This window comes from Mobula birostris, chromosome 5 (genome assembly GCF_030028105.1).
Source record: "Mobula birostris isolate sMobBir1 chromosome 5, sMobBir1.hap1, whole genome shotgun sequence".
NCBI lineage: Eukaryota > Metazoa > Chordata > Chondrichthyes > Myliobatiformes > Myliobatidae > Mobula > Mobula birostris.
Window position 1 is genome coordinate 1,523,320 of NC_092374.1, and position 26,655 is coordinate 1,549,974.

Sequence of the window (26,655 nt, forward strand, 5' to 3'; positions counted from 1 at the left end):
TCATTATTGGGCTGGCCTGTTGATGTTCTTTATTGAATCAATATTTTATCAGAGTCATAGGATTCTGTCTATACAGTGGCATTGTAGAGGTCATAGGCAGTTGTCTATCTTAGTGCTGGTGAAGGACAGCACTGAAACGTATCAGAGCAAGGCTATTTTAGATCCTCAGGTTCCTCTGCAATTAATTTTGAACATGACTAACCTGCTTTCACACCATGTCTAATCCATATTCCTCAATTACATTCTCTAATAAAAACGTCTCAGTCATGAAAGCTCCAGTTGACTCACTGCTCTTTAGGTGGCTTGTTGGAATTGATGGTAAGATTGTCAGGGAGATTCGCATAAATAAAATCTTTTAAAGATTACAAAGGACAATCAGGCATGTCGAGGCTGTGTTTTTAACCAACTTGGAGTATGAAATGTTGGATTTGGCCAGTGCCATCCACTCTTCTTTGGTAGGGGGTTGATCATTTATTACTCAGTAACTTGAAGAAAGCTGTTCCCATTTACAAATGCTTCAAAAATTTAAAATTTTGGGAAAAAGAAACAGGTTTTCCTGAGTGGGTGATTAATGATCTGCAACTTACTACTTATAACAGTGGTGTGGTTGATAGGATCTCTGCCTCAATGCCAGAAATGTGCTTTTCATTCCAAATCGAGTTTACATACGACTGCCTGGGTTTCCCCCTGTGCTCCAGTTTCCTCCATAGCCAAAGTGTAGGTTAATTGGCTATTATAAATTGCCACTGGTATCAAAGGGAGTTGTGGAATTTGGGGAAAGCTGATAGAAGTGTGGGAAGAATAAAGTGAGTACTTGATAACTGGTATGGACTTGGTAGACTGAGTGTCCTGTTTCTTACTGATTAGCTGTGGTAGAAGTGGTCATTCAGATCTTTTAAGAGGGAATTGACTGGCATTTGAGGAAGACAAATTAGCGGAGCTGTGGGGATAAAGCAAGTAATGAAGTAATGTAATTTTCAAAGTTTGCATTACTTGATGGGCTGAATGGCCACCTCCTGTGGCATGACCATATTGTGATTCTCACTCAAGAATTGTTTGTACGCTCACCCTACAGCTCTTTGCCCTGCCTTGCTGCTAATGTCATTTCCACAAATGCTGTGCAAAGCAGAGCAGCCTTTATCTTTGTTCTGTAGGTTCTCCCAACTTGCTGATATATAAAATTTTACTATTTACAGTGAGGATCTGCAGTGTCTTGCTTTTGTAAAATGTTTTTTCCGTCTTTAACTCTGCAACAACTTATTTATGTGAAGGTTGTACTTTGTTCAGTTTGAACAGTAATAATAAACATTTCAGTGCTACTGTAGAGCAGAGTCCATTCGATGACGTGTCATGTACATGAATATTAAGAGTTGGTTTGTTTAGTACTTTTGTGTAATGGTATTCATCTTGTTTTCTGACAGGTCGTGCAGCATTGTGTGAGCTGTCTGGGAGCTGTAGTGAACAGAGTAACTCACAACTACAAGTTTGTCTGGGCCTGTTTCAATAGGTATTATGGTAAGCAGGCTTACTGAACCAGAGGTTCTCCTCAGTAGCATATGTATGGTCAGTGCAGTAACATTTCCACCTTATTCAGCCAAAATTAATTTCAGCAGATTAAAGTACTATTCTTGCACCTCTGCTAATCATTTATATTGTTATTTTGCCATTCTACTTATTTGGTCTATGCACTAATGGTTCTACTTTACCCAAGCCATTTCCCAGCCTTTTCAACCTAATTCCAACAATTCATCTTTTTAATCCATTGCTCCTCATAATTATCAAGCTTTGCTCATTTGCTGTTCTGCACCTTACCCCAACTTCTCATGTAGTCAGTCCTCATTATCTATCAGGGGTAGGAGCACAAATTTGCTACAGGTAATATAAGGCACAGATACTACTAGACCCTCTCCTTCATACCTACTATACCCTCAAATAGAAAACATAAATATGACCTATTATGTTCCAAAGTATTAGTACATTGGTACCTAAACAGAAGTTACTTCAACTTAAAAATTACTCCCATTGAAACTTGGAAACAATGATCGGTTTTGAAGTCACAAAGTAAGTTCTCTAAACAAAGGCATGAGTACATAACAGGTAGCCACTTGGCACAGTGATCTACAGACTGAAATCTATACTTATACAGTGAGTGATTAGTACCTTTTAGAGCTCGGGCATGAATAGCATAACTGCAGTTAATGAGGACTGGGTGTACTACAGCTTATTTGTGGTATATGGAATAGTTAACTGGGCCAAGCTAATCTAAATGGGCCTGCAACCCTAGTGAGGGTCCTCCCAGGCGGCTTCTGTGTCCTTTACTAGTAGAACAGTACAGGATAAGAACAGGTCCTTCAGCTCGTCATGTCTGTGCCAACCATGATGCCAGTCTAAACTAATCCCGTCTGCCCACTCTGCTGTGTGCCTGGTCATGCATCTATCTAAATGCCTTGTAGACGTTATTATGGTATCTATTTCCACCACCTTTGCTGATATTACATTCCAAGCCCCCTGACACTCTCAGATGATAGGCTAACATACCTCGAATTTCCTTGCTTCCCAGTTTTATTATTCTTATCAAATGATTGGCAAACACTTTTGCATTTGAATTGAGTAGTTCCTAATTGGTGAAATTTTTCATAGTCTATATTTATTGCTTTATTGTTCGTGCTGCCAGCCCCTCGGCCAACTGAGTCTACGTCAGCTGTCCATTTATACTGATCTACATACACTAAACCCATCTTTTCCCACCTTCCTATTCATTCCCCTTGCACCTCTCCAGACTGTACCTCTCACGTACACATGGGCAATTTGCAATAGCCAATGAACCTCTACATGGTATTAGGGTTAAGGGAGGAAACTGAATACCTACACGATTACAAGGAAAGCATGCTAACTCCAATAAATGGCACCAAAACTCATGACTGAATCTGGGTCACTGGAGCGTAAGGTCACAACTCTACCAGCTTCACTAGTCTTCTGCCCGGGACTTTCCTATTGCTTTAAAACAGCTGCTACTGCAAACTATCTAGCCTTACAAATTTGTCAATTTCATTCCCTTTTTTTGATTACAATTTCATTTTCCAAATTGCCATTAGTTTCCTTGGGACATATGACCAACAAACTTCCAGCTTTATTCTGTAATGTTACACTTAAACACATTAACTATGTGGCATATTTGCATATCCTTCTTACCTTGCATTGCAATATCACATTAATTTTCAAGGTATCTTCTCTGACATTCTATTTTTACTAACTGTAAAACTTTTGTGCTTGTCTTGGTATCCTTGCGAGCTTATCTTCATACTCCCTTTTTGTAGCTATTATTACTTGTTTTGTCATCTTTTGCTGTTCTCCCAGTTGCCTGGAGTTTGCATTTATATATTTTTTTAATTTTAGCTTAATATTGTACTTATTTATTTAATCCCTGCTATAATTTTATGCAAGTAGGCTGCTTTTTCCTCAGGGGTATAAAGTGGTTCAATATACTAATTTAATTTTTAATAGTATTTGCTATTAGTTTATTTACACCATATACCGTTGCTAAAGTCTCATCATGTGGAAGTCAACAAATCTAGAATCTTGGTTGCCAGTTTGCGTTCCATTGCTTTGAACAAAACATTGAACTTAATCGTGTGATCACCATTAGATAAATGTTCATGTACTGTTAGACTGTTAATTAAATCTGGCACATTGCTCGTTATTAAATCTTATATGGTCTGTCTCGTTGCTTCTAGGGCATAGTGTACAGAAAGGTATCCAGAATATGTTAAAGAAATTCTGCCCTGAGCTAGTCTGCTTATCTAAATCAAAATGAATGTTAAAATCCCATATTAAAATCATGTGCCTTTGTTCCATGTTTATCTTCTAAATTCTATATTTTTACATTCTAACACTTATGCCACTGGGAGCCTACACATAGAGCTTGAATTTTTTTGTTTTTTACTTTGGTGATCAGCAATATTGGTTAATTTTGGTTGTTAAAAATCGTCAGTCAATAAAGCATCAACTTTTGGTATCTTTCGACTTCTATAAGCTCAACTTAATCAAAATAAAAAAAGTCATGGCTGATGTGATATTTCTGTGCACTGATTCTGCAAGCTACATGGTGAAGCTGTTCTGTGATATGAAATCTGCTTACCCTGATTGTAGAGAAACACCCATGCAGGACACCTGATAGACACAGTGATAAAGTCTGGCCTTAACTCTACTTTGTTTAAGAAGGTAGTGGATTTCATCTTTCATAAAGACACTGACTTCAGCACCCAAGTATGTGTGATGATAGTAAACTCTGCAATCTGTCAGGCCATGGTTTATGATCAAATGTCATTTCAGCAGTTGCTTTGCTCTACTAAAACTATAAGGTGCTTGAATACTGGAGACCCACTCACAGAATTTCTTCTGGGTGACACAGGCATTGGAGTAAAACCTGTGTGAACATCCTCTGCAAAATCTCTATCTTTGTTACCCATCCCATTGCTGCCCACCCCACGTTTCTGGATGCTCATGCCTAACCCCAGTGACAAATACATTGGTCAGTAGCATAGTGTAATTTTGAAAGCCATATGAGGGGTTTTGAAAGTAGATTCTGCATGGTTGCCAATTATTCTTCATTTCTTACCAGTTAAACCTGAAAAACCAAAGTCCAATTCATACCCAACCTACTACCATTTCTTAATTTTGTGTTTATAATCATGATAGCTTGCACACCTCTTGATATATTCTTTCTGATAGTTGATATAGATTATATACTGATGTTTATTTCTAAATAATTAAAGCAGAATTCCACCATTTGGCTGATCTGCTTCCTCAGCAAGATTGGCACTAACCACCTGTCCCTTAATCCTTTTAATAACCAACAATCTATTAGTCACTGTTGTGAATGTATTCAGAAGCTAGTTTCCATAGCCTTGCATGATGAATTACAAAGATACACTACTCTTAGAGCGAAAAAATTCTCATTTGTATTCTAAGTGACCAGTCTCTGGTTCCAGACACTTCAGCGGCAAAACATTGTTTCTGCACCTACTCTGTCACACTGTGTAAGAATTTGCATGTTTCAATAGCAGGGAAGCAGTCATGGTTCAATATCAAGGTTAGGAATCCATTCAGCTGCTTCATTTGAGGCATTGTGCATGGATCTGTCACAGCATGCATTCGATATGTGTAAGGTGTTGTGACTTCAGTAACAGACTGTTAGTTATGTTACTTGTAGATCAGATGGTCACATGTTCACAAGTGTTAAGAGTTGTCTAGGTTTTCCTTGGAAAGTTGAAGTCTTCATTGCTTGGATCATTTACCAGGTCATGCTTGATGATGCTCAGGATTTTTAAGATCATTTGGAGTGTTTCGTTAGTGTTCATGTTGCAGATATCGGGAAGTTCAAAGTAGGGCTTGCACATGGAGCTACTCAAGCTATACCAGCTTTGCTCATTGTTTTACAACTGATTCTCATGGCATCCTGGAAATGGAAATTGTGATTGGGTTTCTAAACTTAAGTTGAGCATTAGAATTCTGCTGTTGGCAAATAAAGAACTGCATAGCATGTTGGCTCTGTTAGCCAAGAGGTACCCAAGAGTTTCTAAGTGAGATTTGCTTTGGTTTTGACCTTAGTTTCACTGTTCTGCGGTAAGTCATGTTGCAGTTAAAAGCATGCTTGTAAAATTCATTTAACTAAATAATTCCACTGTCAGCAGCTAAAAGTTCATTGTGCACCTCGGATATCAAATTAACCGCCAAAGGAAAATCTGCTATGGCCTCCCACTGGGGTCAGTCGCAGTACTAGCCCCTGCTGTACATTGCATATGCTAATGATGTGTCTCCCACAAAAACGTGGTTCTTCACTTATGTTAAGAATCTAGTTTCAGTTTGCTCATGATAAGGGCACCTGATAGTTTCCTTATTTGTTTGTGAGGTGTGGATATCACTGGAAATGTTAGAAATTTTGTGCCTCCCTAATTGGCCCTGAATTTGTGCAACACTTCAGTGACGGGCTTAGAGTCCATAAGACATAGGAGCAGAATTAGACCATTCACCTCATTGAGTCTACTCTGCCATTCAATCGTGACTGATTTTTTTTAACCCTCTCAACCCTAGTCTCCTGCCTTCTCCAGCGGCCATGCCTCCGGCACTGAGTTTGGCCCTTGGCTCAGAAGAGTAGGGAACTGAAGAGGATGGCAGCAGTGATAGGGTACTCTGTAGTCAGGAGAACATTTAGATGATTCTGTGGGCACAAAAAGAAAACAGGGATTGTAGTTTGCCTCCCAGGTGTCAGGGTCCAAAATGTTTCTGGACACGTCCACGATATTCTGAAAAGGGAGAGTGAGCAGCCAGAAGTTATGGTACATATTGGTATCAACGACATGTATCAGTATCGCAATGGAATAAAGGGAATTACAAAGGGAAGAGAGAGGAGCTTGCTCATATGGATTGGAGGAGGATGCTGGCAGGGATGACGACAGAGCAGAGGTGACTGAAGTTTCTGTTAATAGTTCACAAGGCACAGGATAGATATGCCCACAGAGGAAGAAGTTCTCAAATGGCAGGGGAGGCAACCATGGCTGACGAAGTTAAAGACTGCATTAAAGCCAAGGAAAGGGCATGTAAGCAAAAGTGAGTAAGATGTCGGATGATTGGGAAGCTTTTGAAATACAAAAAAAGGCAACTAAAACAGCTATAAGAAGGGAAAAGATGAAATATGAGGGCAGACTAGCCAATGATGTAAAGCAGGATACCAAAGGTTTTTTTCAGTTATATACAGAGTAAAAGGGAGGTGAGATTTGATATTGGACCACTGGAAAATGATGCTAGTGAGGCAGTAATGGGGGACAAAGAATAGGCACTTTGCATTTGTCTTCACTGTGGAAGACACTGGCAGTGTGTCAGAGGTCCCTGAGTGTCAGGGTGCAGGAGTGAGTGCCATTGCTATTAAAAGGAAAAAGTGCCAAACTCAAAGGTGTTAAGGTGGATAAGTCACCTGGGCCAGATAGACTACATCCCAAGTCCTGAAAGAGATTGCTGAAGAGTTAACAGGTGCATTGATCATGATCTTTCAAGAATCTCTTGATACCGGCATGGTCCTGGAAGATTGCAAATTGTCATTTCACTCTTTTAAGAAGGGATGAAGGCAAAAGAAAGGAAATTATAGGCCAACACACATCAAAGTTGCTGGTGGATGCAGCAGGCCAGGCAGCATCTCTAGGAAGAGATACAGTCAACGTTTCAGGCCGGGACCCTTCGTCAGGACTAACTGAAGGAGATCCAAAATGATAGGAGAAGACAGGAAGGGGAAGGATGGAACCAAGAGCTGGACAGTTGATTGGCAAAAGGGATATGAGAGGATCATGGGACAAGAGGCCCAGGGAGAAAGAAAAGGGGGAGGGGGGGAAAACCCCAGCGGATGGGCAAGGGGTATAGTGAGAGGGACAGAGGGAGAAAAAGGAGAGAGAGAGAGAAAGAATGAGTGTATATAAATAAATAATAGATGAGGTATGAGGGGGAGGTGGGGCATTAGCGGAAGTTTGAGAAGTCAATGTTCTCCCTGGGCCTCCTGTCCCATGATCCTCTCATATCCCTTTTGCCCCCCCCATCCGTTATTTATTTATCTGTGCCTCTGTTCCTCTGCCATCTCTGCACCTCTCATTACAATATCTCCAGCGTCATTCTGTATTGGTCCTATATCTACCCTCGACTCTCTTTGACCCTTTATATACTTAAAAAGGGACTGCTTAACAATATAAAATCCTATGGTGTTACAGGAAAGATCTGGCATGTATAGTGGAATGGCTGACAGGCAGGAGGCAAGGAGTGGGAATAAAAGGGGCCTTTTCTAGTTGTCTGCCAGTGACTAGTGGTGTTCCTCAGGGGTCAGTATTGGGACTGCTACTTTTCACATTGTTTGTCAATGATTTACATAATGGAATTGATGGCTTTGTGGCAAAGTTTGCGGATGATCAAAAGATCGATTGAGGGGTAGGTAGCCCTGAGGAAGCAATGCGTTAGCAGCAGGACCTAGACAAATTGGGAGAATGGACAAAAAAGTGACAGATGGAATACAGTGTTGGGAAATGTTGATAATGCATTTTGGTAAAAGGAACAATAGTATTGACTATTACCTAAATGGAGAGAAGATTCAAACATCAGGAGTACAGAGGGACCTAGGAGTCCTCATGCAAGACTCCCAGAAGACTGAGTCTGTGGTAAGGAAGGCAAACGTAACATTGGGATTTATTTCAAGGGGAATAGAATAGAAAAACAAGGAGAAGAGCCTTCATAAGACACCACTTTCAGGCTCCACTTAGTGATTGTCAACCCTGTTTTGGGCCCCATATCTCAGAAAGTATGTGTTCTCATCGGAGAGAATCCAGAGGAGGTTCACGAGGATGCTTCCGGGAATGCAGTAGTTAACAAGAGGAGCGTTTGGCAGCTTTGGGCCTGTACTTGCTGGAATTTAGAAGGATGCCCGGTGGGGGGCGGGGGGGGGGGGATCTCATTGAAACCTGCTGTAAGTTGAGAGAACTAGAAGAGGCAGCCTTAACAATTGAGGGGCAACTCTTTAGAACAGAGGTAAGGGGAAATTTTTTTAGCCTGAGAGTAGTAAATCTGTGGAATGGTCTGCCACAGGCTGCGGTGGAGACCCAAGTCCATACGTATATTTAAGGCAGAAGTTGGTCCTCAAACGAGTTGCATGTAGACTAGTCAGGATGGCAGGTTTCCTAATTTGAATGTCACTGGAGGACCAGATGAATTTTTACAACAATATGTTAGTTTTATTTTTCCCTCTACCATAAGCAATTTTAATTGCAGATTTACTTGATTGCTTAAATTTAACTTCCGGAGCTGCCATGGTGGGATGTGAAATTGGGTCTCTGGATTACTGGTTCTGGGCAGAGACTACAGATTCATCAACTTGATTGCTATGTTGTGTGTCTTTATGAGGATTCCAATAGAAAACAGTCTGGTTGGTAATAAATATAGGGACAGATGTGGGCTTTGCTAGGGCTCTCTGCTCCATTTCCAACTCTCCCACTAGACTTGCATGTAAACTACAGAAGAAGTCTTTTGCCTTATTCTAGTTCTACAGTTGTCTTAATTACTCATATTTCCTAATGACATAAAATAAAGTACTTGAGCCAACCTTCCCTTTTCTATCCCAATAACTAATAATATTTCTCTGAACTTTTGCGTAATGACTGGTTGGTACGGACCAGATGGGCCAAATGGCATGTTTCTGTGCTGTAGTGTTGTATGCCTAATGTATATGGATTTTAGTAAGGAATTTGACAAGGTCTCCCTCATGGGAAGCACATAGTTGCATGCGATCCATGCTGACATGACAATTGTATTCAGAATTGGACTTGCCCATAGAAGACAGAAGTGGTCAATGGGGCTTATTCTGGCCAGAGGTCTGTAACTAGCGGTGTTCATAGGGATCCATACTGGGATCTGTGCCATTTGTGGCAAAACTGGTGTTGTAGATAGTGTAGGAAACTGGCAAAGGATATAGTGGGATATGAATTAGTTGTAGATCAGGGTGGAGAAATGGCAGATAGAGTTCAATATGGGTAAATGTGGGGTGTTGCACTTTCGAAAATCAAGTATAAAGGGATAGCACACTGTTAATGGCAAGACCAAGTCCAAGTCCATAGCTTCCTGAAAGTGACTCTTCAGTGACTGGATGCTGAAGAAGGCATATAGTATGCTTGCCTTTATTAGTCGAGGCACTGAGTTCAAGTCAGAAAGTTATATTCAACTTCGTAGAACTCTAATTAAGCCAGATCTGGAATATTGCATTCATTTATGGTTGTCCATTATAGAAGGGATGTGGACGCTTTGCAGAGCCTGCATGAGGGGTTTGCCAGGATGTTGCCTAGTTTGGAGAGCATGTGCTATGAGAAGATGAGTGAATTTGGATTGTTTGCTCTGGATGGCAGAATCTCAAGGGAGAATGGGGAAGGCTAAGATTGCGAGGGGTATAGACAGAGTTATAGAGTACTTCGGCCCATCTAGTCCACGCTGAACTGTTATTCTGCCTAGTCCCATCGACCCGCACCTGGACCATACCCCTTCATACCCCTCCCATGCATGTACTTATCCAAACCTCTTAAAAGTTGCAATTGAATCTGCATCCAGCACTTCCACTGGCAGCTCGTTCCACATTCACACCATCTTCTGAATGAAGAAGTTCCCACCCTCAAGTTCCTCTTAAATATTTCATGATAATAATTCTGACCCAACCTCAATTCTTTATCCTAACTATACCCTGTCATAATTTTGTGTACCTTTTATCAAATCTCCCCTCGTTCTCGTGCACTCCATGGAATAAAGTCATAACCTATTCAGTCTTTCCCTCTAACTCAGGTCCTCAAATCTTGGCAATATACTTACAAATTTTCTCTGCGCTCTTTGAATCTTATTGCTATCTTTCCTGTAGGCAAGTGACCAAAAATACTGCAAATGTGATGTTTTAAACATGTGTGCAGGGAATGGAGAAATACGGGCATTGTGTACACAGAAGGGATTAGTTTAGTTAAGCATTGAATGAGTAGTTTCATCAGTTTGAACGACTTTGTAGTCCAAAGGTCCAAAAGGCCTTTTCCTGTGCTGTACTTCTTCTGTATTCTATGTAATGGTTGCAATTAACTCAGCTTTAATTTCCAGACCTAAGTGTGATATTGTCTTAAAAAATTCTTTCCCACCACTCAGATCTTTTGAGATTTTCTGAGATACATCAACCTAGTTTTCCAGTTGTGTAATTTGTAAGTGATCACACATAGAGTAAACCAGACAGTGGTGACTGTAATCAAGTGTAAGTGATCACATGTAGACTAGATGAGGCAGTGGTGACCATATTTAAGGAAGGGTGTTAATGCAATGAAAGCTGAGTATGCTTAAGATGGAGATCAATAAGCTTTTGGTTATTACTGAAATCAGGGGACATGGGTATAGTTGCAGAAAGCCGTGCTGAGATAGGAGATCAACCACAATCTTATTGAATGGCAGCATAGGCATGATGGGCAGAAAGATTTGCTGTTGCTTCATCTCTTATATTCTTAAGAAAACCTCTGTGGAGTTACGAACTCATGAAAATACAGCTATGTAAAATATTTTGTGTGCCGTCTCTTGAGTATACTAGTTGGAATATACAGTATGGGAACCCCATTTGAGATCTGTCTCCCTCTGGAAGCTGAGAGATGTCATCACATTTATTCTCATTTACCCTCATGAAAAGTGGCCTTTATGTGCATTTGGTGAAGCTTCGTATGTATAGGTTGGAAGGACATTGTATCTATTAGGAGATAAAAGCCATAAGAAAGCAGAATATTTGCATACTGTTATTCCACTGGGAAAAATCTAGTCTTTCTATTCAAGCGCCTGCAAAGGAAATCTCAAATTGTACCCTCCTTCTAAGGGCTTTGTGATCTTAGTGGGTTTATGCTAGAAACTGATGAGGTTCTGGTCACAGGTTAATATACAAATGTTTGTATGTGGCTATATGAAGACAGGGTAACATTGTAAACATTGTTATTACAGAAGATCTAATAAACTATTTTTTACTAATGTGGCAGGTGCTCTAACTAAGTTGAAGGCACAACATCAGGAAGATTCCAACAGCACCACTCTGGTTGGCAATAAACCTGCTCTCCTTCGTTCCCTTTTTACTGTTGGTGCACTGTGCCGTCATTTTGACTTTGATCAGGAGGAGTTTAAAGGCAACACTAAGGTAATTGAATTGAATTTGAATTGAATTGACTTTATTACTTACATCCCTCATATACGAGTAAAAATCTTTACATTACATCTCCGTCTAAATGTGTAATGTGCAACTTATAGTAATTTGTAATCAATAGTAGGTACAACAGGACAGTAAATATAAAATAGAAATACAGTTGTGTCAGCATGAGTTAAACAGTCTGATGGCCTGGTGGAAGAAGCTGTCCCAGAGCCTGTTGGACCTGGCTTTTGTCCTGCGGTATTGTTTCCCGGATAGTAGCAGCTGGAACAGTTTGTGGTTGGGGGGCTCAACCCCACTCTGGGGATTATCTATAATTATAATAAGATTACACTTGTAACTGCTTGATGTTGATGGATAAAGGTTTGTTATGTGCTTGAAGCTGAGAAGCAGATTTCAACTTCACGTGTTCAACAGTATTTTTCAGCAATACCTGACATTGTTGCCTAAGCACCAAAACAGTGCTCTTCAAGATCCTGCATCTTGCGGAGGGTCACCACTACATTTGAATGACTTCCCAAGTGTCCCATTTAGTGATCGTGTTACCTTTTTGGATGTACCTAAACTTCAGTTCAGACATTTAGATAGTTTAATTTACTTTTGAACCAGATTAAATCTTAATTTTATTCTTGTCACTGCAATATGCGACTTAGTCAAGACAATCAATGGTTATGGATTTCATTGGTAAATAAGTAATTGGTAAATAGTTTTTGGACTCCTTTTTCTCTTTAACATTTCTTCACAGTATATGCGATCCGTTTTGCAATGGATTAGCAACCACCTCACTTTATTAACTCCCATCTCCCCATCCGATCAATCTGGTATCTTGCTCCACCTTCCTTTCTTAATAGGTTCCATTATCTGCAGCTCATTTTTGCCTTTATCTATCACCTTCTCTCTATGATCTCTTTTCCACCCCCCACTCCCCCATTCACTTGGATCCACCAATCACTTGCTTGCTTTTACTACAGCCCTTCCCCTCACCGCTCTATATTGGCTATCTCTATCTTTCAGTCCAGATGCATGGACTCAACCTGAGACTTTAACTGTATATTTCCCTCCATGGAGGCCTATTTGACTCGCTAAATTCTTCCAGCAATTTGTTTTTTGCTAGTGTTATTGATTGTTTTTCAAAGAAAAAAGTATAGTTGTTTAGAAATGGAACGTTTAATTGGGACTGCCTCTTGGGATCCAGAATGAGGCTTATGGCTGCTGTAGTGTTAGATGCAAAGCTGAGCTAACCTTTGAACACTGGCATTTGGCACTCTGATGTACCATCCTGGTGAAAGAAAATTCTAAAGAGAAATGTTACTTCTTGTTCAAAATATATTTTTAATGTGTTTAAATGAAGAAAATGAGAGGATTTACACAGTGACACTTCTGTTCCCTTCTCATTCAGGTGATTATAAAAGAGAAGGTGCTTGAACTTCTGCTCTACTTCACAAAACATGAAGATGAAGAAGTTCAGACCAAAGCAATCATAGGCTTGGGTAAGTGGTTGGATTGGGGTTGGACACGGTAAAGGAGGTGATTTGGAAGGTGTTCTCATCATGGAATTTGATACCAAATCTGTAATGAAATAAAAGTTTTGCAAGTAGGGAAACAAACAAAAACCAATATTCAGAAGTACTCAAGAGTTGGGCACAGTCTGTGCGGAAAAAACAATGAATGCTTTGGCCTTCAGTCGTCGTTCACTCTGCTGGATTATTTGACTGGACAATTGGTGGTTAAGAATGATCAGTCAGCCAGCCTTTGGAAGGAGAAATATTTAACTAAAAAACAGATGTTGAAAACCTGAATTGTAAACAGAATGCTTGGAACTATTGAGGCCAGCATAAACTGTGAAAGATCAGAGATGACATTGGAGCTCACAGATCTTTCAACAGAAATAAAAACTGACAGAGAAAAATGGGAAAGAATGAAGGGTACACCTGTGATATGGGCTTCATCTTAGTGCAAATGGAAGCAGATATCCATCTTTACTCAAACAGAATATTTTGTTTCTTGAATTGATGAACTGATATACAGCTGGAATAAAAACAAATGCTGGAAATACTCAGTGGGTCAGGCAACATCAGTGGGAAAAGCAGCCAATGTTTCAGATTGGAGCCCCTTCATCAGAACTGGGAAAGAGAGAAAAGAAACTTGTTAAACTGCAGGGTGAGCATGCAAACTTTTAACAAAGTTATCTGGTTAATGATTGATTGGGAATACTTAGAGAGAGAGTGTGGACAGAAGAATGTAGGAGAGAATGCAGAGCAGGAGGATGTGCTCAACAGGTAAGGCTGGACATGAGAGAAATAAAAAGAAAAAAATCATAAACTGTTCAGCTGTTGTCACAGATGGACAACTGATACAGCCCAAGAAATCATGTTACTTCAAGTTGTAGAGTTCCATGCTGTCCAGAAAGCTGCAATGTACCCTGATTTATCAGGCTGTCACATCAGATTTATTTATTTATCACATTAATATCAAAGCACATAATGAAATGCATCGTTTGCATTAACAACCACCACACCCAAGGATGTGCAAGTGTTGCCACACATTCTGGCACCAATATAGTATGCCCACAATGTTCTGCGGAACAAGCAGCAACAGCAAAACAATCCCCTTTCCCATCCTTCCCATCACCTGCCCATTCACACACCCAGAACAGGCCACTTCTGGGCCTCCAGTCCTTGTCCTCAGATTTACAGTCATCAGGCCTCCAGCTTCAAACCTTTCCCCGGGATGCCCATCATGAATTTGATCTTCGGGCCATGACTTCCGGACTGACACAGACCTCTGACCCCAGTGACCTGAGCTCTCGGGACCCCTTCGGTCTTCAACTTCCGGCTTTGCTGTCCGGACTTCACCAGTTTCAACCTTCTGGCTTGGACTTTGGTCTCACATGGACCTCTGACTCCAGTGACTCAGGCCCTTACCTGGGACTTGCCACCCATACGAACTTCCAACTCAGGGCAGGTCTCCGACTTGGAAATCACTGTTACTGTGCTCAGCACCTGCAAAATGACTTCCAGGATTATTGATGAAATGCTGTTCCTCAAACACCATCCGCCCTGCTCTGCTGGGGGAGAAGCTGACAACGATGCAGGTGGATGCTTCCCTGGTATCATGGATTCTTGATTACCTGACTGGCAGACCACAGTACGTGTGCTTGCAACACTTTGTGTCCGACAGAGTGATCAGCAGCACTGGGGCTCCACAGGGGACTGTCTTGTCTCCCTTTCTCTTCACCATTTACACCTCGGACTTCAACTACTGCACAGAGTCTTGTCATCTTCAGAAGTTTTTGGATGACTCTGCCATAGCTGGATGCATCAGCAAGGGAGATGAGGCTGAGTACAGGGCTACGGTAGGAAACTTTGTCACATGGTGTGAGCAGAATTATCTGCGGCTTAATGTGAAAAAGACTAAGGAGCTGGTGGTAGACCTGAGGAGAGCTAAGGTACCGGTGACCCCAGTTTCCATCCAGGGGGTCAGTGTGGACATGGTGGAGGATTACAAATACCTGGGGATACGAATTGACAATAAACTGGACTGGTCTAAGAACACTGAGGCTGTCTACAAGAAGGGTCAGAGCCGTCTCTATTTCCTGAGGAGACTGAGGTCCTTTAACATCTGCCAGACGATGCTGAGGATGTTCTACGAGTCTGTGGTGGCCAGTGCTATCATGTTTGCTGTTGTGTGCTGGGGCTGAGGGTAGCAGACACCAACAGAATCAACAAACTCATTTGTAAGGCCAGTGATGTTGTGGGGATGGAACTGGACTCTCTCACGGTGGTGTCTGAAAAGAGGATGCTGTTTAAGTTGCATGCCATCTTGGACAATGTCTCTCATCCACTACATAATGTACTGGGTGGGCACAGGAGTACATTCAGCCAGAGACTCATTCCACTGAGATGCAGCACAGAGTGTCATAGGAGGTCATTCCTGCCTGTGGCCATCAAACTTTACAACTCCTCCCTTGGAGGGTCAGACACCCTGAGCCGATAGGCTGGTCCTGGACTTATTTCATAATTTACTGGCATAATTTACATATTACTAGATAACTATTTATGGTTCTATTATTATTTATGGTGCAACTGTAATGAAAACCAATTTCCCCTGGGATCAATAAAGTATGACTTTGACTAAACTTGTGTTGGGTCTCATTGTAACAATACAGAAGGCCACAGACCTATAAGAGTTAAAGTGATGGGCAGTAGGAAGCTCAGGGTTACTGCTTCAGACTGAATGCAGGTGCTCCTCAGAGTAGTCACACAATGTGCACTGGATTCAGTATACCACACCGACAAAGGTACAGATTGGAGGCAGTGCAGGTAAATCACTGCTTCGCCGGGAGAGACTGTTCGGATCCTTAGGCCGGTGGTGAGAGAAGAAGCGACAGGCTCAAAGGAGGCCGGCTCTGTATGAAGCGTCTGTTAAAGTTTCCTTTTTGGTTTACTCCCCTCTCTCCTTTGTACCACCTAAATGGCTGTGGTGTGCTCTTCGTATCGGATTGTTGGAGAGCTGGAAGATCATTCCCCAGAATCTCCCGGAAACTACATCTACGTGACATGCATCCGGCTGCAGCTCCTTGAAGACTGTGTTCGGGATCTGGAGCAGCAATTGGATGACCTTCGGCTTGTACGGGAGAGCAAGGATATAATTTATCTAAGTTACAGGGAAGTAGTCACCCCGAAGTTGCAGGAGGTGAGTAGCTGGGTGACTGTTAGGAGAAATGGAAATAGGCGGTTAGAGCAGAGCACCCCTGTGGCCATTTCCCTCAGAAACAGGTATGCCACTTTGGATACTCTTGTGAGGGATGAACTCCCAGGAGAATGCCACAGCATCCAGGTTACAAGCATCGAGCATAAGTCCTTGGTGTAGAAGGGAAAGAGAGAGAAGAAGGGAGCGGTAGTGACACAGGACTCGATAATGAGGGGAACAGACAGGAGACTCTGTGAATGGGACACTTGGATAGTATGTTGCTTCCCAGGTGCCAGGGTCAGGGATGTCTCAGATCATGTCCACAACATTTTGGAGAGGGAAAGGGGAGCAGCCAGGTGTCTTGGTACATATTAGTACCAATGACATAGGAAGGAAAAGCAATGCGGTCCTGAAAAGAGAATTTAGAGAGCGAGGTAGAAAGCTGAGAAGCAAGATCTCCCGGGTAGTAATTTCTGGATTGCTGCCTGTGCCATGCGCCAGTGAGGGTTAAAAATAGGATAATCTGGCAGATAAATGCGTGACTGAGAAGCTGGTGCAGGGGACAGGGCTTCAGGTTTGTGGATAATTTGGATCTCTTATGGGGTTGCACCTGAACCTGAGGGGGACCAATATTCTCGCAGGCAGGTTTGTTAGATCTGTTGGGGAGGGTTTAAGCTAACTTGGCAGGGGGGTGGGAACCGGAGTGAAGGGACTTAGGAAAGGTCGGATGGCAAAAAATTAAAGATAGCGTGCAGTCAGATTGTCAGGAAGGGCAGTCAGTGATGAGACTTAGCTGCAGCCAACAGACTGAGTATCAAATCATTAGGGATGCAGAGTCAGAAAGGACAACAAATATGGTACTCAAGGTGTTATATCTTAATGCGCTTAGTATAACAAATACTTATAGAAATAGCAGGTCCTGATGAATTAATAATAGAACAAATTATCGCCGTTGAGGATTATGGAATTGAAAAAATTACTGATTTAATCAGACATTTTTGAGGCTGGAATAATAACAGAAGAGATGAAAAAATCAGTATCACTCTTCCTAAGAAACCTGGAGCAATAGAATGTGAATTACATAGGACCATAAGTTTAATGAGTCACATCACTAAGATACTTCGAAGAATTTTGATGACAAGAGCTAAAAGTAAGATACAAGCTGAAATAGGTAAAGAACATAGAAACCATAGAAACTACAGCACAGAAACAGCCCTTTTGGCCCTTCTTGGCTGTGCCGAACCATTTTCTGCCTAGTCCCACTGACCTGCACACGGACCATATCCCTCCATACACCTCCCATCCATGTATCTGTCCAATTTATTCTTAAATGTTAAAAAAGAACCCGCATTTACCACCTCATCTGGCAGCTCATTCCATACTCCCACCACTCTGTGTGAAGAAGCCCCCCCCCCAATGTTCCCTTTAAACTTTTCCCCCCTTACCCTTAACCCATGTCCTCTGGGTTTTTTCTCCCCTTGCCTCAGTGGAAAAAGCCTGCTTGCATTCACTCTATCTATACCCATCATAATTTTATATACCTCTATCAAATCTCCCCTCATTCTTCTACGCTCCAGGGAATAAAGTCCTAACCTATTCAACCTTTCTCTGTAACTGAGTTTCTCAAGTCCCAGCAACATCCTTGTAAACCTTCTCTGTACTCTTTCAACCTTATTTATATCCTTCCTGTAATTTGGTGACCAAAACTGAACACAATACTCCAGATTCGGCCTCACCAATGCCTTATACAACCTCATCATAACATTCCAGCTCTTATACTCAATACTTTGATTAATGAAGGCCAATGTACCAAAAGCTCTCTTTAAGACCCTATCTACTTGTGACGCCACTTTTAGGGAATCTTGTATCTGTATTCCCAGATCCCTCTGTTCTACTGCACTCCTCAGTGCCTTACCATTAACCCTGTATGTTCTACCTTGGTTTGACCTTCCAACGTGCAATACCTCACACTTGTCTGTATTAAACTCCATCTGCCATTTTTCAGCCCATTTTTCCAGCTGGTCCAAGTCCCTCTGCAGGCTCTGAAAACCTTCCTCACTGTTTACTACACCTCCAATCTTTGTATCTTCAGCAAATTTGCTGATCCAATTTACCACATTATCATCCAGATCATTGATATAGATGACAAATAACAATGGACCCAGCACTGATCCCTGTGACACACCACTAGTCACAGGCCTCCACTCAGAGAAGCAATTCTCTACCACCACTCTTTGGCTTCTTCCATTGAGCCAATGTCTAATCCAATTTACCACCTCTCCATGTATGCCTAGCGACTGAATTTTCCTAACCTCCCATGCGGGACCTTGTCAAAGGCCTTACTGAAATCCATGTAGACAATATCCACTGCCTTCCCTTCATCCACTTTCCTGGTAACCTCCTCGAAAAACTCTAATAGATTGGTCAGACATGACCTACCACGCACAAAGCCATGTTGACTCTCCCTAATAAGTCCCTGTCTATCCAAATGCTTGTAGATCCTGTCTCTTAGTACTCCCTCCAATAACTTACCCACTACCGACGTTAAACTCACCGGCCTATAATTTCCTGGATTACTTTTCGATCCTTTTTTAAACAACGGAACAACATGAGCCACTCTCCAATCCTCCGGCACCTCACCCGTAGACAGCGGCATTTTAAATATTTCTGCCAGGGCCCTCGCAATTTCAACACTAGTCTCCTTCAAGGTCCGAGGGAACACTCTGTCAGGTCCTGGGGATTTATCCAGTTTAATTTTCCTCAAGACAGCAAGCACCTCCTCCTTTTCAATCTGTACAGTTTCCATGATCTCACTGCTTGATTCCCTCAATTCCATAGACTTCATGCCAGTTTCCTTAGTAAATACAGAAGGAAAAAACCTGTTTAAGATCTCCCCCATTTCCTTTGGTTCCGCACGTAGCCGACCACTCTGATCTTCAAGAGGACCAATTTTATCCCTTACAATCCTTTTGCTTTTAATATACCTGTAAAAGCTCTTTGGATTATCCTTCACTTTGACGGCCAAGGCAACCTCATGTCTTCTTTTAGCCCTCCTGATTACTTTCTTAAGTATTTTCTTGCACTTCTTATACTCCTCAAGCACCTGATTTACTCCCTGTTTCCTATACATTTCATACAACTCCCTCTTCTTCTTTATCAGAGTTGCAATATCCCTTGAGAACCAAGGTTCCTTATTCCTTTTCAATTTGCCTTTAATCCTGACAGGAACATACAAACTCTGCACTCTCCATATTTCCCCTTTGAAGGCTTCCCACCTACCAATCACATCTTTGCCAGAGAACAACCTGTCCCAATCCAAAACAATGTGGTTTTGTTGAAAGACAAAGGTACATGAAAAATGATATTGATGTTAAGGATACTATCAGAACGAGCTATTCAAGTGCAAAAAGACTTGCTTGTTTGTTTTATCAACTACACAAAAGCATTTGATAAAGTGAAGCACAATAAGTTATTCAAAATAGTACAGGAAACTCTAGATCTAGGTTCGAAAGACCTCCACCTAATCAGATATCTATATACTGGAAGCAAATTGCCGCTGTAAGAATAGGTGGAGAAGTGAGTCAGTTTACGAAAATCAAGAGAAGCCTTAGACATGGGTGTGTTTTCTCCCCTGATTTGTTTAATGTGTACAGTGAAACAATATTACAAAAAATAAGAGACATCTTGGGAATCAAAGTTGATGAAAACATCAATAATTTTTGATATGCGGATGACACTGTGTTAATTGCAAGTATGGAGGAAGAACTGCAAAACTTAATTGATATAATTGTTGAAGAAAGTGCAAAAATGTGTCTGTCTATCAATTGCAAAAAGACAGAAGGCATGGTGATATCCAGAAAGAAGGAGAATCCTATCTGCAGGCTGAAAATAAGCGGGGAAGATATAAAACACGTACAGAACTTTTGCTACTTAGGAAGCTGGGTGAGATCAGATGGCAGGTGCGACATGGACATCAAAAGAAGAATGGGGGTGGCAAAAGACACCTTTACGAGAATGAAGAGTATACTGACCAACACTAAACTAGGCATGACAACCCGCTTCAGAGTACTGAAATGTTACGTTTATCCAGTTATGTTATATGGTTCAGAATGTTGGACAATATCTAGTAACATGAGGAAACAAATTGAAGCAGCAGAGATGTGGTTTTTGAGGAGGATGCAAAGAGTATCATGGACGAAACAAATATGAGGATGTCATGAACAGAGCAAGCACAAAAAGAGAAATAATGTATGAGATCATGAAAAGGCAACGTGACTTCATTGGACATGTGATTAGGAAAGAGGAGTTAGAATGCACTGTAATTATGGGAAAGATTGAAGGGAAGAAAACAAGAGTAAAGCAAAGATGAATGGTGATGGAGACAGCAGCCAGAGAACTGGAAATGAATACCAATGAATTGATCTACTTGACCTGAAACAGGAGTGTGTGGGCCATGGCAGTTAAAGCTCAAACTGGGCATGGCACCTGATGATGATTAGAAATAAGGTGGACGATCTTGTTGCAGTATTGCAGATTGCCAGGTATGATGTTGTGGCCATCACTGAATCGTGGCTGACGGGTGGTTGTAGTTGGGAACTGAATGTGCAAGGTTACACATTATATCAGAGGAATAGGAAGGTAGGCAGAGGGGGTGGTGTGGCTCTACTGGTAAAGAATGGCATCAAATTAGTAGAAAGATGTGACATAGGATCAGAAGATGTTGAATCCTTATGGGTTGAGTTAAGAAACTACAAGGGTAAAAGGACGTTGATGGCAGTTGTACACAGGCCTCCCAACAGTGGCTGGGAAGTGGGCCACAGGTTGCAACAGGAAATAGAAAGGGTGAGTCAAAAGGGCAATGTTATGGTAGTCATGGGAGATTTTAACACACAGGTCGATTAGGAAAGTCAGGTTGGTAATCGATCTCAAGAGAATGAGCTTGTTGAATGCCTGAGAGAGAGCTTTTTAGAGCAGTTTGTCGTTGAGCCTACTGGGGGATCAGCTATACTGGATTGGGTGTTATGTAATGAATCGGAGGCGATTAGGGAGCTTAAGGTAAAAGAACCTTTGGTGACCAGTGATCACAATATGATTGAGTTCAACTTGAAATTTGATAGTGAGAAATTAAAGTCTAATGTAGCAGTATTTCAGTGGAGTAAGGAAAACTACAGAGGCATGAGAGAGGAATTGGCCAAAGTAAATTGGAAGGAGCTGCTGGCAGGGATGACAGCAGAGCAGCAATTGCGTGTGTTCCTGGGAAAAATGAGGAAGGTGCAGGACATGTGTATTCCAAAAGTGAAAAAATACTCAAATGGTAAAGTAGTACAACCATGGCTGGCAAGGGAAGTCAAAGCAAAAGAAAGGGGATACGACAAAGCAAAAATTAGTGGGAAGATAGAGGATTGGGAAGTTTTTAAAACCTTACAGAGAGCAACTACAAAAAACCATTAGAAGGGAAAAGATGAAATATGAAAGCAAGCTAGCAAATAATATCAAAATGGATAGTAAAAGTTTGTTAAAAATAGAAGAGAAATGAGTGGATATTGGACCGCTAGAAAATGAGGCAGGAGAAATAATAACGGGGGCCAAGGAGCTGGCTGATGAACTAAATGAGTATTTTGCATCAGTCTTCACTGTGGAAGATACTAGCAGTATGCCTGATGTTGTAGTGTGTGAAGGAAGAGAAGTGGGTGCAGTTACTGTTACAGGAGAGAAGGTGCTCAAAAAGCTGAAAGAATTAGAGGTACATAAGTCACCCAGACCAGAGGAACTGCACCCTAGGGTTCTGAACGAGGTAGCAGTAGAGATTGTGGTGGCATTAGAAATGATCTTTCAAAAATCATTGGATTCTGGCATGGTGGCAGAGGATTGGAAAATTGCAACTGTCACTCCATTCTTTAAGAAAGGAGGAAGGCAGCAAAAAGGGAATTATAGACCAGTTAGCCTGACTTCAGTGGTTGGGAAGATGTTGGATTCAGTTGTTAAGGATGAGGTGATGGAGTAATTGGTGACACAGGACAAGATAGTATAAAGTCAGCATGATTTCCTTCAAAGAAAATCCTACCTGACAAACCTGCTGGAATTCTTTGAGGACATTACAATTTGGATAGATAAAAAGGATGCAGTGGATGTTGTATATTTGGACTTTCAGAAGGCCTTTGACAAGGTGCCACACATGAGGCTCCTTACCAAGTTAAGAGCCCATAGTATTACAGGAATGATACTCACATGGTCAGAGCATTGGATGATTGGTAGGAGGCAGCGAGTGGGAATAAAAGGATCCTTTTCTGGTTGGCTGACAGTGACTAATGGTGTTCTGCAGGGATCAATGTTGGGACCACTTCTTTTTATGCTATATATAAATGATTTAGATGATGGAATAGATGGCTTTGTTGCCAAGTTTACAGATGATATGAAGATCGGTAGAGGGGCAGGTAGTGTTGAGGAAACAGGCAGGATGCAGAAGGACTTAGACAGATTGGGAGAATGGGCAAGAAAGTGGCAAATGAAATAGTGTTGGAAAATGCATGGTCATGCACTTTGCTAGTAGAAATAAATGTGCGGACTATTTTCTAAACGGGGAGAAAATCCAAAAATCTGAGATACAAAGGGACTTGAAGTCCTTGTGCAGAACATCCTGAAGGTTAACTTGCAGGTTGAGTCAGTGGTGAGGAAGACACATGCCATGTTAACATTCATTTCAGGAGGTGTAGAATACAAGAGCAAGGATGTGATGCTGAGGCTTTATAAGGCACTAGTGAGGCTTCAAAAGGTTTCAATGAGATCCCACCCCGTCCTTCTGAATTCCGGCAAGTACAGACCCAAACCATCAAACGTTCCTCGTATGATAACCCTTTCATTCCTGGAATCATCCTTGTGAACTGCCTCTGGATCCTCTCCAATGCCAGCACATCTTTTCTAAGATGAGGGGCCCTAAACTCTTCACAATGCTCAAGGTGAGGCCTCACCAGTGCCTCAGCATCACATCCCTGCTTTTGTATTCTAGGCTTCTTGAATGTTAACATGGCATTTGCCTTCCTCAAAGAAAATTTCATTCTGTCATGAAATTACCATTTTTCTGTGTAATAAGCAGAGACTGGATTGCAGCATAATATCAATCTGTGCATTTTTTGTTGATACCTCTACTTAAGTTAGAGATTTTCTGGTTTTACGTACAGTTGAGTATGCTTGATATAGTATCCTGCTCATGTTCTGACTCCTTTAAAATACTGTGGATTGTTCTGTGCAAGAGAAGATGATATTGCACTCCATTTGTAGCTTCATGATGCTTTGAATTTGGGAAAGTTGCATGCCAGTTTTATTCAATATTTCACTATCTCCAGTTCTCATTGTAAAGGCAAGAAGAATCCAATACCAGATCCCATGACTAGAAAAGCCTGTGACTGAATTTTGTGCAACTTGTCATTTTACAGGTTTTGTTTTTATTCAACATCCGGATCTCATGTTTGAGCAAGAAGTGAAGAATTTGTATAACAATATTCTTCGAGACAAAGAAGCCTCAGTTGGCCTGAAAATCCAGATCCTGAAGAATCTTCAGACATACCTGCAGGAGGAAGATTGCCGCATGCAACAAGCAGATAAAGATTGTAAGTATTGTGTTTCTTCCTAGAGTGTTCTCTTTTTTTGTTCACAAGAATATCTCTACCAAAATAGACTTAACGGAAAATCTGGTTTTAACTTTTTACAAAGAAAACCTTACACACTTGTCCCAAAGTTTACAAACTGACCGGCTATAATGAGTACTAGCCTACATAGTATCGAAGACATCTTCAAGCAGCAGTGCCTAGGGAAGGTGGCATCCATCACTAAAGGCCCTCACCACCTAGAACATGCCCTCTTCTCATTGTTATCATCAGAAAGGAGGTATAGAATCCTGAACGCACATGCTCAGCAATTCAGGATCAGCTTCCCCCATGCCTTCCAATTTCGAAATGGACACTGGATCCACGAACACTGCTTCACTACTTTTTTAATTTTATTTCTGTTTTTGCACTACTTATTGGAACATAGCTATTCAGTATACATATATATAATTTGTGTAATTCAGTTTTTTCTCTATATTTATCATACATTGCATTATATTGCTGCTGTAAAGTTAACAAATTTCATGACATATGCTGGTGGTATTAAACCTGATCCTGGTGTTTTTATTTTGTAAAAAATATGAGGTGATGGAATCATTGCAATCAGTGATGCGGGTCATATTCTGCATGGGGGTCAGTGACCAGTGGTGTGCCTCAGGGATCCGTTCTGGGACCCTTACTCTTTGTAATTTTTATAAATGACCTGGATGAGGAAGTGGAGGGATGGGTTAGTAAGTTTGCTGATGACACAGGTTAGGGGTGTTGTGGATAGTGTGGAGGGCTGTCAGAGGTTACAACAGGACATTGATAGAATGCAAAAGTGGGCTGAGAAGTGGCAGATGGAGTTCAATCCAGATAAGTGTGAAGTGGTTCATTTTGGTAGGTCATGTATAATGTAGACCCAAGCACAAGCTGCTCTAAAAAACACCTCATTAAGCATTCAATAAATTCAGTCTCTTGCAATCCAACACCAACCTGATTTTCCCTATCCCCTTGCATATTGAAGTCCCCCGTTGCAATTTTAAGACCATAAGACAAAGGAGCAAAAGTCGGCCATTCAGCCCATTGAGTCTGCTCCGCCATTTTATTATGAGCTGATCCATTCTCCCATTTAGTCCCACTCCCCCGCCTTCTCACCATAACCTTTGATGCCCTGGCTACTCAGGTACCTATCAATCTCCGCCTTAAATACACTCAATGACTTGGCCTCCACTGCTTCCCGTGACAACAAATTCCACAGATTCACCACCCTCCGGCTAAAAAAATTTCTTCGCATTTCTGTTCTGAATGAGCGCCCTTCAATCCCTAAGTCATGCCCTCTCGTACTAGACTCCCCCATCATGGGAAACAACTTTGCCACATCCACTCTGTCCATGCCTTTCAACATTCGAAATGTTTCTATGAGGTCTCCCCTCATTCTTCTAAACTCCAGGGAATACAGTCCAAGAGCGGTCAAATGTTCCTCATATGTAAACCCTCTCATTCCCAGAATCATTCTAGTGAATCTTCTCTGTACCCTCTCCAACGTCAGCACATCCTTTCTTAAATAAGGAGACCAAAACTGCCCACAGTACTCCAAGTGAGGTCTCACCAGCGTCCTATAGAGCCTCAACATCACATCCCTGCTCCTATACTCTATTCCTCTAGAAATGAATGCCAACTTTGCATTCGCCTTCTTCACCATCAACTCAACCTGGAGGTTAACCTTAAAGGTATCCTGTACGAGGACTCCCAAGTCCCATTGCATCTCAGAACTTTGAATTCTCTCCCCATTTATATAATAGGCTGCCCGTTTATTTCTTCTGCCAAAGTGCATAACCATACACTTTCCAATATTGTATTTCATTTGCCACTTCTTTGCCCATTCTTCCAATCTATCCAAGTCTCTCTGCAGACTCTCCGTTCCCTCAGCACTATCGGCCCCTCCACCTATTTTCGTATCGTCAGCAAACTTAGCCACAAAGCCATCTATTCCATAATCCAAATCGAAGCGGCCCCAACACGGACCCCTATGGAACACCACTGGTAACCAGCAGCCAACCAGAATAGGATCCCTTTATTCCCACTCTCTGTTTCCTGCCAATCAGCCAACGCTCTATCCACGTATGTAACTTTCCCGTAATTCCATGGGCTCTTATCTTGTTTAGCAGCCTCATGCGCGGCACCTCGTCAAAGGCCTTCTGAAAATCCAAATATACAACATCCATTGCAGCTCCCTTGTCTAGTCTACTTGTAATTTCCTCAAAAAATTGTAATAGGTTTGTCAGGCAGGATTTTCCTTTAAGGAATCCATGCTGAGTTCTGCCTATCTTGTCATATGCCTCCAGGTAACCTCATCCTTGACAATCGACTCCAACAGCTTCCCAACCACCAATGTCAAGCTAACAGGTCTATAATTTCCTTTTCGCTTCCTTGCCCCCTTCTTAAATAGCAGAGTGACATTTGCAATCTTCCAGTCCTTCGGAACCATGCCCGAATCTATCAACTTTTGTAAGATCATCGCTAATGTCTCCGCAATCTCCACAGCTACGTCCTTCAGAACACGAGAGTGCATTCCATCTGGTCCGGGAGATTTATCTACCTTTAGACTATTCAGCTTCCTGAGTACTTTCTGTGTTGTAATTGTGACTG

General features: G+C 41.6%; 1 protein-coding gene across 4 annotated transcripts in view; it reads left to right on the forward strand.

The window, feature by feature from the left end:
* nipblb (NIPBL cohesin loading factor b) overlaps positions 1 to 26,655 on the forward strand; it is a 502,440-nt gene that overhangs the window by 405,588 nt on the left and 70,197 nt on the right. For all 4 annotated transcript variants that reach the window (XM_072257459.1, XM_072257461.1, XM_072257463.1 and 1 more), the window contains 4 exons: positions 1,422 to 1,515; positions 11,565 to 11,719; positions 13,128 to 13,218; positions 23,854 to 24,027. In XM_072257459.1, the coding sequence (XP_072113560.1) occupies positions 1,422 to 1,515; positions 11,565 to 11,719; positions 13,128 to 13,218; positions 23,854 to 24,027 (514 nt within the window). The remainder of the gene's footprint in view (positions 1 to 1,421; positions 1,516 to 11,564; positions 11,720 to 13,127; positions 13,219 to 23,853; positions 24,028 to 26,655) is intronic.